This window comes from Octodon degus, unplaced genomic scaffold (genome assembly GCF_000260255.1).
Source record: "Octodon degus isolate 3935 unplaced genomic scaffold, OctDeg1.0 scaffold00030, whole genome shotgun sequence".
Classification (NCBI taxonomy): Eukaryota; Metazoa; Chordata; class Mammalia; order Rodentia; family Octodontidae; genus Octodon; species Octodon degus.
In genome coordinates, this window is record NW_004524606.1 from 17,182,145 (window position 1) to 17,195,549 (window position 13,405).

The 13,405-nt window shown below is 36.6% G+C and overlaps 1 protein-coding gene across 3 annotated transcripts in view; it reads left to right on the top strand.

Moving 5' to 3' along the window:
* Cntn4 (contactin 4) overlaps positions 1-13,405 on the top strand; it is a 1,063,047-nt gene that overhangs the window by 827,379 nt on the left and 222,263 nt on the right. For all 3 annotated transcript variants that reach the window (XM_023713310.1, XM_004629525.1, XM_023713311.1), the window contains 2 exons: positions 6,667-6,769; positions 10,062-10,246. In XM_023713310.1, the coding sequence (XP_023569078.1) occupies positions 6,667-6,769; positions 10,062-10,246 (288 nt within the window). The remainder of the gene's footprint in view (positions 1-6,666; positions 6,770-10,061; positions 10,247-13,405) is intronic.

Genomic DNA, 13,405 nt, shown 5'->3' on the forward strand with positions numbered 1-13,405 from the left:
GAAATTTTTAGCCAATTATTTCAGGCAGGAATTCAAGTAAGCCAAGCCTGTATCTCAGGCAAGCAATGATACATAGTCATTCTATTTTTATGTAAGACAGTCTTCTGGGAAAAGGTTTATGTCTGCATTTTAATTATTGAAAACAAAGGAAGGAGGTACAAGTTTAAATCAAATTATGGGGTTTGTTTTCATCCCTCATTGGTCTCTGAGGTCATCTTAAAACCCCAAGTATAAGACATGATACACAGGCTGAGGTACCTAACTTCTCTTTGGAGTTGGGGAGACTCTTGTGTAAACAGTTTTTTCTTCATGCTAAGTGGTAATTAGGCTGCTAGACAGTGGGTAGAAATAGAAGAGTTTCATTGGACATTTCCCTAGACTCCAGTATTTCCTACAATCTAGGGGAAACCATGCCTTTTAAAAGGAAAGAATGGTAACTCAGCCAAAGGAACTTGATGACTACTCAGATATTTCCAAATATTTTCAGATTAATAAAATATTCATCATATGATTTGTTTCTAAAAGCTAGTGTGAAAATTCTTTATAAAATAATTTTGCATTTTTTTTCAGTAGAAAATCTCACTGTGTGGAAGTTGGTACCTGTTCCTTCTGTGATTTAACTTATAAAGCATAGATTACAGCCTAGGCAGGTGTTGGCAAAATCTTATGGCCCAACTCTACAAACTGGACTCCTTCTGCCAACACAGTGCTCTGCAAATTGTACTTGAACAAGCACAGCATGAGGCTGATTTCTCCAGAATGTTCTGTGCTGTCAGTTATTTTGTTAACTTCTATGTTTTTACAAATATTGGCATCAATCTTAATAATTGCCCAGGTTTTCAAAGTGGACCATCACTGCCACAGGCTATTTACTGACTCCTGGCTCTTGGTGGCCCCCTTGTCCCTCTTAGACTTCCATTGTTAGCATGCTCCCAATGATTAGCCCCAAGGACATGATTATTAATGTGAGATGGAATAACATACTTACAAAGATGATTTGCAAAGTACATTTTTCAGGCCAGAATGAAGGACTTCTTTGATATGCAGATTCTCGCCCTCATCTGGAAGTCTACTGTGTAAGTCAAGACTCAAGTCCTCCAACTGATTTAAATTGAAGAACTGTTTTAGAAAAAGAAACAGCTAGAAATATCTATTCAGGCCTTCCTCATCCAATCAACTCTTTCAGTTATTCAGTAAACAATCATTGCCTCTGCATGCTTATTACTGTGCAATGCACTGAAAGCGAAGTAGCTCATAAATGTCTTGAAGACATCAACCATAAGTCCTCCTTGCTAGGCACAGTGTACAGCTTACAGTCAAGTTAAATGAATATTTACTGAGTTTCACTGGAAGATAAATAGCGCTAAACTGCCTTTTGAGAATTTTAAATCATGGACTTTCAATTGTTGCAACTTCCATTATTTTTAAAGTGCCTCTCTTACACCAAATAATGTAAAGCGTTGAAAATTCACTTTAATGATTAAGATTTTTTAAACTTTATGTCTAAAATTACAGATGTAATTCAAAACTGAGAGCAAGACGTCTCCATGGGCAAATCATATATATATATATATATATGCTAGAAATCATACATATATTGTATGCTAGAAAAGGAGTATGACTGAGGCTACATTTCCTTGTAGAACCAATATATTTATATGCTCTGCTTATTTCTATCGTGTTCATAGAGATGCTTAAACATTTGTGTACTCCTACCATTTCAAAAGCTTAAAGATGGAAAAGAAGATCTTAGAGCAATTCCATGAATGGTCTTGCTCTTGTAGCCTACTGAGCCTATAAATCACTACAGCATCTGCATACTAATTAAGTTCAAAAGTGTACGGGTGGTCACAGGAATGCACTCATGTGTTAAAGAACCTTTAAAAAACTGGCAGCAGCTTTTAAATTTTATGCAGAAAGTAAAGGCCAAAATAGTTAAAATGAAAGAAATAATAAAATAAAAATATAGCTTATATCAATGTAATGAAATCAAATAGGATAGTTTGCAGGAATTTCAAAAAACAATTTATAACATAATCAAAGAAAATGACTTCCTTCATTTTTATGACTTTATATATAATGAAAATTCTTTAAATGGTAATAAAAATCATGCTTTTCCTTTTTTGATCCATATCTTTATATGCCATAACTTCTGCAGTGTACACAGATCAATTTGTATTATTACTGATAACTCTTGCTTGCATTCTATAGCCATAAATTTTGACCACAGTATCAAGCAAGAAGTTATTCCAAGTTATCACTTCTCAACCTTTCAGCTAAGATCATGTGAAGAAATCATTCCAGATGACCAGATAAACCACTTCTGCCATTTATTTTAGTGAAGGATTATCTTAAGTGGGGACTTTGTCCCAGAAAAAACAATGGCACCTAATAAAGGACTTCCATACCTGGAAAGAAAGTCATGCTTAACTTAATAACTGTTATGGACCACAATATCAAAGCCCCCAGTTATGCATGTTTTCTTTCCTACCTGCTATGCATTCCTACTAGCACACCTGCTACTGAGCTAGGATTTATGAATGATACAGAAAACAAAATCAAAAAGATTTCTATTGCACAAGAAGTTAAAAAGTACAACAAAAAAGATGTCATGAATATAAACAGCTATAAAGATGACAGAAATCAGAAATGCAATTTGAGAGGTGCCCTGAAGTCTGCAGAATGTTTCATGCCAGTAGTTGTTTACTGAACACATCTATCGTGTAAAGAGACTGTAACAGAAGAATAATGCAGATATGAAAAAGAAACATTACTTGATGCTTTATATTTTATCATCTAGATAGAAGACAGATAGTAAACATGTGAGCAAAACAAGAGAATTTACATTGTGATAAGTAACACTAAAGAAGAGTCAAATGAGAATAATGGTGGGGACCTGTTTTACATAGGATAATCAGAAAATTCTTCTCTGACATGGCATCAGTAGGGCTGATAATTGAAGCAGTGGACAGTTACCCATGTGAAATTCATGGGGACTATTAGAAACATGAAAAATTTCCATATGCAAGTATTGTTGGTAGTGGCTGGTGTTGGATGTGCCCCTCTCCAAACATTTGTTGAAGGTCCAACCTCCAGTACCTTAGGATACCCTTATTTGGAAGGAGAGTCAGTGTAGATGTAATTAATTGAGATTAGGTCAAATTTGAGTAAAGTGGGCCCTATAGTATGACTGGTGTCCCTAGGATGACACAGAATCTCATATGAGAGCAGAGGCAGAGATTGGAATGACACTCTACAAAGTAAGAAACACAAAGGATCAACAGCAACTCCAGAACCTAGAAGAATCAAAACAGTCATTAAGTCCTTGAGATTTTGACAGAGCACAACCATATCATCTTCATTTATGACTTCTAGCCTCCAGAACTCAAAGAAATAAGTTTCTTTTCATTGAAACCACTTAGATTGTTGTACTTTATTACAGCATTCCCAGTCACCTAATACAACCAGCAACTAGATAAACCAAATGTGGTACATCTACACAGTGTGCAATACGTAGGATTAGACTCCTGGCATATAGTACAGTATGGATAAACCTTGGAAAACCTGCTGAGCAAAGAAAGCTGACACACGCCCTCAGACTGAATGATTATATTTATATGAAGTGTCTAGAAGAGGCAAATGTATAGAGACTGAAGTCAGATTCGAGGTTATGTGGCTGGTACTAGAATGAGAACTGAATACAATGAGCATGAAGGATCTTCCCAGGGTGATAGGACATGATACAACTGAATGATGTGGATGGATTCATGACTAAGTTGACTTGATAGAAGTCACTGAATTTTATAATTTAAAATAAAAGTTTGTACCAATTTTGTTTAGACAAGATATCATGTCTGCATCTTGTCCTCTGAGTAACTACAATATGCAATATATTAATTATTGTAAACATCCTACTAACCTGATTTGAAACTGTTTCATCGCTATTTTTCTCATTAAAATGAATAAAGATTATTCAAAAATTAAACAAAATAATAAATAAAATAACATTGGTGAATGTCAGGGATATAAGTTATATCTTCAGAATTTTTTTTAAATTTCATGGAAATGGTGAAAAATGAGACAGAAGAAGTTTTATTTTTCTGTGGACATTTAGACCACTATGAGAGAGTCTGGCACAGAGAGGATACGCAAAGGGGAAGTTGGCCAAATGACCTGGGATGGTCAGGGTGCAGGCTGGACCATAACAGGTAGGGTTATAGGATGAGCAGGTAGCAGCTCAGGGCTCCGGGATGTTGAGTCTGCAGTAACACGGATTCTGTAGCTCCTTAGAACAAGATTATATAAAATATATTCTCTCCTTTTAAAAATATTTTTATTAGTATGTTTTAGAAGACATAATAAATATATTCATTGAAAGGTATTATTAGTACACACGCATGTTGAATCTTGATCCTTTATACTTCCCTTCTTTTATCCCTCTGCTACTTCCCCCACCCGCAGATCCCGCCTTGGTATCATTTTCAAAGCGAGATAAATATACACAGTTTATATGTGATGTTTATGGAAAAAGAGAGGCTGGGGGAAAACCTGATCATTTCTGAGTCATCCTTGTTCCTTGTGTTTTAATCTTTTTATCTCATCTTCCTCCAACCCTTGAAGCACTGCAGTGCAGACTGTCTTGATTTCCTGGGAGGACAAAAGACCTCTTTCCCTCAAGGCATCTCTCTCTCTCTCTCTCTCTCTCTCTCTCTCTCTCTCTCTCTCTCTCTCTCCCTCCCTCCCTCCCTCCCTCCCTCCCCCTTCTCTCTCTCTCATTAACACTGCTTTCAGAATATACAGCCACATACACAGCACTAAAAGGTGTTAACTTGTTCACTGTGCTCCAAGCCGTACTATTGATATTTATGGGATGATGATTCAATGGCTCGGGCTGTTTGTTAGCAAGTTCAGCAGCTGTGTGTGAATGCCGTTGTTAGTATGCGCCACATCGCTCCCAGGCCAGCTTTGTACAGAAGCTCAGAGAGGCTCGCTCAGACTTAGGTGTGAGAGAATTCAGAAGGTGGAGGCTGGCCCTAGCAGGAGGAATGACTTTATATGCGAACAGGCCCAGCATAGATTTACTCTATTTGAGCTTAGGTTTTTAGTATTATTTGTTGAAGTGATGAAAAGTCATAGTAAAGGCTTTAAGATGAGAAATCAGGCCGGCGTTTGAACCTTGAACACTAACTATGTAGTTTTCTGTGGGATTAATGACGTACTGATTGACCCCTTTGAGCTTACAGCCTTGCCTCTAAAAGGAAAAGGTGGTTTCAAACTGTGCTCTTACCCTTTTGAGGGATAAGTGTTACTTCAGTAGGTTGCTGGCTGTGGAGGCTTTCTTTCTAACATGCACACCATGAATGCCAAGATTAAGAATGCTGAATAAAATCATCTTGAATCTCTTCCAAATAGAGCTCTCCCTTGCATTTGGGGAAAGGAAAAAAAAAAATAACAACAATCCTAGTTTTGTTCAAGTTTGCCTTTTGATCAAGTATCTCCTAGCAAACGTAGCTGCATTCTACGTACCGAACACTTATGTAGTTATTTTTTTTCCTGCAATGGATTGAGTAGACCCTCCTGGTAGTTCTCAGCCTCTGGAATAACAGATAAAAGGGTGATAGGATGTGATACAACTGAGTGGGTTGTATGGTTCACCCTGCGAATGGGTGAAACTGTCTGTCCTTGTGCCTGCACCTGCCCCTCTCTATTGCTGTTTTCAACCTTTTCTTTGGAATCCTTTAGTCTGTTTTTTCTTTTACTGCTAGAAACCTAAAAAAAAAAAAAAAAAAAAAAAAAAAGAGCTGCAATGGAGATTTTTATCACTATGTAGTAAAGTAGGTAATTCCAAATTTTATATTGACAAGTTGAATTAGAAATCATGGAAAATAACCATAAATTGAATAAGAGTAAATGTACTAAAAACATTAGAGTAGTGGCAGGTAAGGCCAAGAATCTGTTGATAAGAATAAGTTGGTAAGTATTTACTTCTAAATTATGGACTTACCTTGCTAAGATGTTAGCTGAACTATAATAGTACAGTCCATAGAAAAGACAGAATATGATTCCCCACATAAGGAAGCCATTGAAAAGGCAGGTCTCACTTAAATATTATTTTCCATAGTGCTTATTGTTTTGTAATATTGACAATGTAGTTAAAAATGGAGGTTTTTGATGTTACCTTGAATATGCTAACTATTGATTAATTCAGATTGGCTTCAGAAATAAAAATAAAAGTTGTGACCACAGACAGACTTAAAAAAATTATTTCTTAAATCTATCATAAATCATGCAAGTATTTTTAAAATTTTACTTTCTTAAATATTTTATTTTTTATAGATTAGGCTTCCACAAATATCATTTTCCTAGTGACTGGGGCTTTAATCAGCCTTTTCTCCCCCATGTGACTTGCACAAAAAAGTATTTGTAAGAAGCCAAGTAGCATGCATGGAAAATTAAATCCAAGGCAGATGGTGCAGCACTCTGATACAAATTTTCTCCAGCAATAACTGGGAGAAGAGCCACAATTTCATGGCTGTTAGAGAGAGGACCTGCTTTAAATGAAGGAATTAATTGTGCACATAATGATGTATAGGGATGGCCTACATTAACATAAAAACATTCACATTTCAGAAGAATCTATGAGACTGCACCTTTGTTTATTCACAGGTGTGATGGGTGAATATGAACCCAAAATAGAAGTCCAGTTTCCAGAAACAGTTCCGACTGCCAGAGGAGCAACGGTGAAGCTGGAGTGCTTTGCTTTAGGAAAGTAAGTGTTGGCTTCCCTCATCCTCCTGACTTTGCTTCAGCTTGAACAGGGGTGTAGTTTTCCTTACGCCATTTGCCACTGTTGCTGAGGTGACCCAGGAGCACACAAAGCCCATCTCCTTGTCACTGGATGTGTGTGCCTTTGATTCTGCCCCCTCACTAGGGAAAGAGGTGTGCTGTGGTGTAAGGATCAGGCTTCCACAGTGGACACATTGCAAAAGAGAGGAGAATGGGTGATTCTGCAGAAATATTTTGTTCTATTACTAGGACCAGTAATGTGTATGTTGTCTAATGCAAAAGGACAGGAAAACAATTGCTTTCACTTGAAGTATAGGCAAGCTATTTGGAAAAATATGTACTTCTGTTTGGGCCCCATTTTAAAGGGGTACATCGAACTTGTCATGAATTTCTTTCTAAATTGCCAGGCTCTTCTCTCCACTTTGGATTCCCTTGTACTCTGGCTAGAGGTACATAAGCTATGATATCCTGTAAGAGGGCAGTTTATGGAGTCATCTGAGAATTATTCACATCTTTGTTATTTAGCTTGCATTACTCTTTAAAGAGTTTACTTTATAAGCCAGTTAGCATTTCCGCAGAATATCTGCCACAACATAAAGACAATGAATTGCAGATTACTTGGAGTTTTTATGTGCTGGTAACCAGCAGAAATGACCTGGCAACTATACTATAAAGTGTCATCCAAAGTGAGACATTTAGGTCTTCTATGGGTCTTGATTTTATGTGTTAATATCTATTCCCAGCCCAATCTGTCTGGCCACCCGGTGACAATGCCTTATCTTTTTTCCTGTGCCTAAATATCAGCTAAGCAACAAAACTAACTCTTACCCAATCTTTATAAATTACATGTTATAATTTTTTTAATGATTTGTCTTCTGTTTTACAATAATCATAGAAAGTGTTGCTTTTTTCATTTTATTTTCAATTTAGAGAATTAATTTGGCTTTCATATGCTTTTGAGTCATGGCTCTAAGAACTACAGTAGATTTTTACTTTGGTCCCAAACACTACAATGGTAACTTTTTTATGTCCTAAGCTTGTGCCTCATTAAATACGGTACAATATAGATGTAGAACTGAATATTGAACAGACATTAAAATTAAGCTCTTCTGAACATGGTGGCATATGCTTGTAGTCCTAGCACTTGGGAGGCTGAGGCAGGAGGATCATTGTGAGTTCGAGACCACCATGGGTTGCAAAGTAAGCTCAAGGCCAGTCTACTGGATAGAGAGACTGTGTGTCAAAAGGACAAAAAAAAAGACAAAAGTAAGCCACAAAATAACATGTAATCTGTAGAAAATGCCCATGACTTATTTACAAAAGAATAAAAGCAGATTGCATGCAGTATAATTTGGCTACATTTTGTATTTAAAGTGAACATGCATGTGTGTGTGTGTGTGTGTGTGTGTAGATGTGAAATCAACTGGGGACAGGTTGAAAGCAGGTATCTGGATAGTCAGTACATAGTTGGTAAACTCTGCAAGGTGACACATTGAAAAAACTGTGGAGAAAGAACAAAATTTATGCTGTTCACATTTCAAAAGAGTATATGAATTAAAGTCTATTCACGCTGCTTGAATGGCACTAAGATAAAAACAAAAGACACAAATGGGCTCCTCCAGCCTACATGGAAATGTTTGGGTGTGCCTATCTGGCTGCTGAAACACCCCATCACAGCCCACTTAAGAGTAGAAAGACTGCGTCTAAGTATAGTTGTTCATAAAAGCTTGTGCTAAATATATATCTCTTTGAATGTACTGGTACCCATAATATGCTTTTAGATAGAGCTCTTTCTGCATTCTGAGCAAATGTCTAATGACCTTAAATTCTTTTAAAACAAATACAGTAGACTTGATGCTTTAATTTTTAAATACTTGCTTAGGTTTCCCAGAGAAGATTAGCCAGTCTTTATTCTAATTACTTCTCTGATTGTTTTTGTGAAAAAATAAATAAGTAAATAATGGTATCCCTTGCTAGGAAGCTGCAATCTGAAAAGCTGTGGTTAGCTTGCTAAACCATTGATTTGTAGCCTCAGTGATGCCCTCCTTGCAATTTAAGATGTGTTCTAAACAGTTATGGCAAGAGAATGATAGATGCCTTGAGGGTACATAAAGACCTCACAGGCTGCTTCTTTCTTCATCTCACTGTTTTAATTAAAGTTTCCCCGAACCACCTTCCAAATGGGCTGCTATAAATTGTTAAAGTTCTCAATTTATAAATTACAATGAGGAGAATAACCAGGATGCTTCAAATGAATCATTGAGTCTCTAAGAACTTAGAGCTTGTTGTTTCTACTATCATTTGCTCATTATTTGGGTATATCTCAAAGTAAGGTGCTTGCATGGTTGGACATAAGATTTGCCACATAATTTTTCTGAGACTATTGTCTCAGACTTTGAAAGAACAAACAACATCTTATTATCTCACCATCATGGGTCAAGATCACAGGCAAGACTTGACTGGGTGACTTTTGCTCTGCACAACATCACTTCAGACCCCATTGTAGAGTTAGCTGGTGAGCTGGTGCAGAGAGAGTGAGAAAGCCTCCTTCACAGTGCTGGTGATTCGAGGATGTTGAAAAACCAAGCTCACGAAGACCAGAACACACAGGACAGCTTCTATCTCAGGTATTCAGATTTCTCCTTGGTACCTCATGAAGAACTTTCCAAGAGACAGAAAATGGAAGCCACCAGTTTCTTATTGCCAATCCTGAAAATTGATGCTTCATCATTTTTACCTTCTTTTATTAGTAAAAGTAGCCAGAGAACCCACCAGGCTCAAAGGAAGAAGGTTTATATCTTGTCACAGCGGGAGAAATGAATGGGAATTTGCAACTGTCTTAAAACTGTCACCAGTGTGCCTATTCATTCCTAGCACTTCTATCTGAATGTTTGATTTAGAGAACAAAACATAAGAAAAAAATGTAAGCAACACATAAAAATGTTTTCACTTGAATAATAGCAAATAGAAAGTAAAATGATCTTATTTAAGATTAAGAAAAGTTATTTGATTTTAAGAAAAACACTAGGTTAAATAATACTATTTGTCAAAATTGAATATGTGCTATCTATTGACACTGCTTCTTTGTGATCTGTTTAGTAGAGATGTACATATAGTTAAAATCGGAGCAGTAATATTAGAACGAATAAAGTTTCAGAAACACTCTGAAGAGCCTATGTGTTTAGAACCAAGAACAAAGGGGTTGTTAAAATAAATGCAAATTAAATATACAGTTTTCTGTAATTTGATTCACTCCTTTTTAATCTTGCTATCAGCCCGGTACCAACTATTACCTGGAGACGAGCTGATGGAAAGCCCATAGCAAGAAAAGCCAGAAGACACAAGTCAAATGGAATTCTCGAAATTCCCAATTTTCAGCAGGAAGATGCTGGCTTATATGAATGTGTAGCTGAAAATTCTCGAGGAAAAAATGTAGCAAAGGGACAGTTGACTTTTTATGGTAAGTTTGTGGTTCCATTTTGCCATTTGCAGTATTATAGAACTTTTTGGTATCAAAACCACACTGAGAGGTTTGGAATCCACTTATTTTTGTAGGGGTTGTATGGAATCAAACTAGGGAAATCGTACTTGGTTTGCTTCCTGATTAGTGCTTCCTGGATCATTCTGGGTGTGGAAAGTGAGGGTGGGAGTGAGGATGTTGATGGAACGGAGAGGAAGGAATTAGGTTGATGTGTTTGGGCAATACATTTGGGTGTGAACACACCTCCAAAGGAGCTTGTTTTCCCTTTTCCCATCAAGCTGTAAACTTGAAACAGGAAACAATTTATTATTCCTGTTTCTGTCTTTTTAAAAAATGTTTTATGCTTCATTCAAAACGCAAATGTTTTATGCGTTTGAGGCATATGTTAATCCTCTGTAATTGGTCCTGTTTCCTAGCAATTTAGTGTGGTACCATGAACACTTCAAAATGCACATGCTGTCCAAATTTAGTTCTTCTTAGAGCAGACCATGACAAACCTCTCTCACCCCAAAGACGTTTTATGCACAGCTGCTCCTATTCTGATAAAACATCAGCATTGCTCCAAACATAATATAAATGTAAAAACTCTAGCATAGGGTCAATATTGAGCCAACTTCAGAAAACCTGTTAGGATATTGATTGAGAGTTCAGGAAAAAATTTCATTGGATAAGCATTTTAGAAGAAAACAGAGTTCTATCTAATTAGAATGTGCCTAAATCTCATTTCTTTGGGGTATAGAAAGTAAACATTATAGAGTGATAATTATTTAAGAGTAATTATTTGATATGTATTTAAGAACGGTTTAAATAAACATCATTGAATATAAATTGAGAGAGAGAGAGAGAGAGAGAGAGAGAGAGAGAGAGAGAGATCCTGCAGAGACAAATTGTAGCAAAAGCTTAATTCTTACAATAACTGATAGCACAAATACTTATATATTTTACTAATTCATCTTCCAAAGCATTTTGCTCTTAAGGTGTGACCAAAAGATCCTGTTCAGTAATCATACAAGGTGTTTTAGAACTTGACTGTGAGCCAGGGGGAGATTGCAGCATCAGCCCCATTCAGTGACCTTCCCGTACCTGAACCTCAGCATTTTGAACTCACTTTCCTTTGGTGCAGCTGGTGTGGTGTGGGAAACCTTACCGAGCTCCAGAAGGTTCTTCACACAATGAGCCCAGCAACAGTTGTTTGAATAAATTTGTACCTCAGTCATTCTTCTTTCTATGCATACCAAATGATAAACTTGGTATTTGTTCTTTGCTCTTTCTTAAATTATGGCAGTTGATGTCACTTTTGATTCGATGAAAAGCAAAAAGATACCACAATTAACTGACTGGAAAAACATAAGAATGAAAGTTACAAATTTATTCAGTGAGGTGCAATGACTGTGTATTTTTAACTGTCTAAGGTTCATTTTTTCTCACCAGTGTAATCATTTCCTTCTGTCAGGTGGGCAACAAAATATCTGAACTTACTTAAGTAATTAAGCAGCATTTTCTCTTTCATCTTAGTTGAACAGACTTTTCAATTCCTTGGTTGTTGTACCTAATTGTTATGTGAGATGCTCAGCTAATTGAATGAAGTCATTTTCACATTCATGGATTTCTTTTTAAGTTAAATATCTGCTTTCACTATGATAAAAAGGGGGATAAAATGCACCATAACCAGGGCTGGCATAAGTGTTTTCTAGAGATTAGAATAGTGTATTTCTCACTCCGGAAATACAATAAATCACATTTATTTTGACGCAGAATCACCTCCAGCCTTGTGCAAAGATACCTTGTCTGTAGAATCCCACCCCACTGATGAAAGTTAGGTGTGACTGATGTCTGCCTTCTAGATGGAGATACTGGCTACCATGCACTTGTGGGAAAGGAATAGCACAAAGCTTGCCTACTTTCTGAAAATATTTCAGTTTGACATCCCTGGCCTGCCATCCTTGGTGTAAGAAAAGTTTGCAGAGTGTGGACTGTCATAACATTTGGCTATTGCATCTCTGGCTTTTCTTTTATTCTTCCTCAACTAGCAGTGACATAGAAATTATCTAATTGCGTTTACTGTCACAGGAGAGCTTAATTATACATAAGTGCTTTACTGTGAACTCCCCCCCAACCATATTTTTATTTTTGCATCTGGGTTTTCCCAGTGCTGTGTTTCAAATAACCAACTGCCTAAATCTCCAAGTAAAATAAATTATTATAATTAAAATTACTGAGTAGATTTCCCCAAAGGGAGAAAACGGCCCTAGTCACTTAGCCATGAACATCCTGTCTTTGTTGACAAGATAATTTCTTACAACATTAAAATGCGCTAACTCATGGATTAGAATCCAAAAGTTTGATCTTAGGAGCCTACTTATTTTGTGATTGTTCCAAGTTGTTGCATATCATTTACTAACTCTACTGTGGCACCCTCAAGTGTGGTGACTTATGTACTAGCCTGTTGACAAAAGTGACATTTTTTCCCTTCTTGTGCACAAAAAATCAGTTAGCATTCATCCAAAGGCTTACTGGAATCAGCTCATTTTTCTCGTTTTCCCTATGGTATAACAGAAGCCCCTGTTCCTGATGCTTGATCAGTGTGCTTCCACTGAGCTTGTCTTTAGGTTAACATGTGTTCCTTGTTCTTGGTGGACGTGAAGACCAGAGATGACTTTAGACAGCCTGCTTTTGACCTACCCAATCTCCTTTCTTTGGTTTTTAGGTTTTTGGGGTATGAGGGTGCCATGACCTATACTTGGCCCCTGTAGCCTAGTTTTAATCTGTTTTTAATCATGCTTCAACATGAAAAGTTTCATAAAAATAGATCTATTTTCAGAGGAAAAACATTATGAATCTTGCTACTAAAAGTAGAAATTTTACAAAATGGCTTTAACAAATTTATTTATTCAACAAATAACTTCTCATTGCCTACACTGAAGCAGGCACTATAAGGTTGCACTAGGACTTCAAGACAAATCCTTTCACTCAAGGACCTGATATTTTACTAAAAGTTGTCCAACAAAGTACTACTATAAAATAAATGAACTAAAAAATCTCATCTTCTGGCATGATTCTTTAAGAAAATAATTAGGTTGATATGATAGAAAATAATAAGAAGCAAAATAAAGATTTAAATAAGCTAAAGTAAAGGCT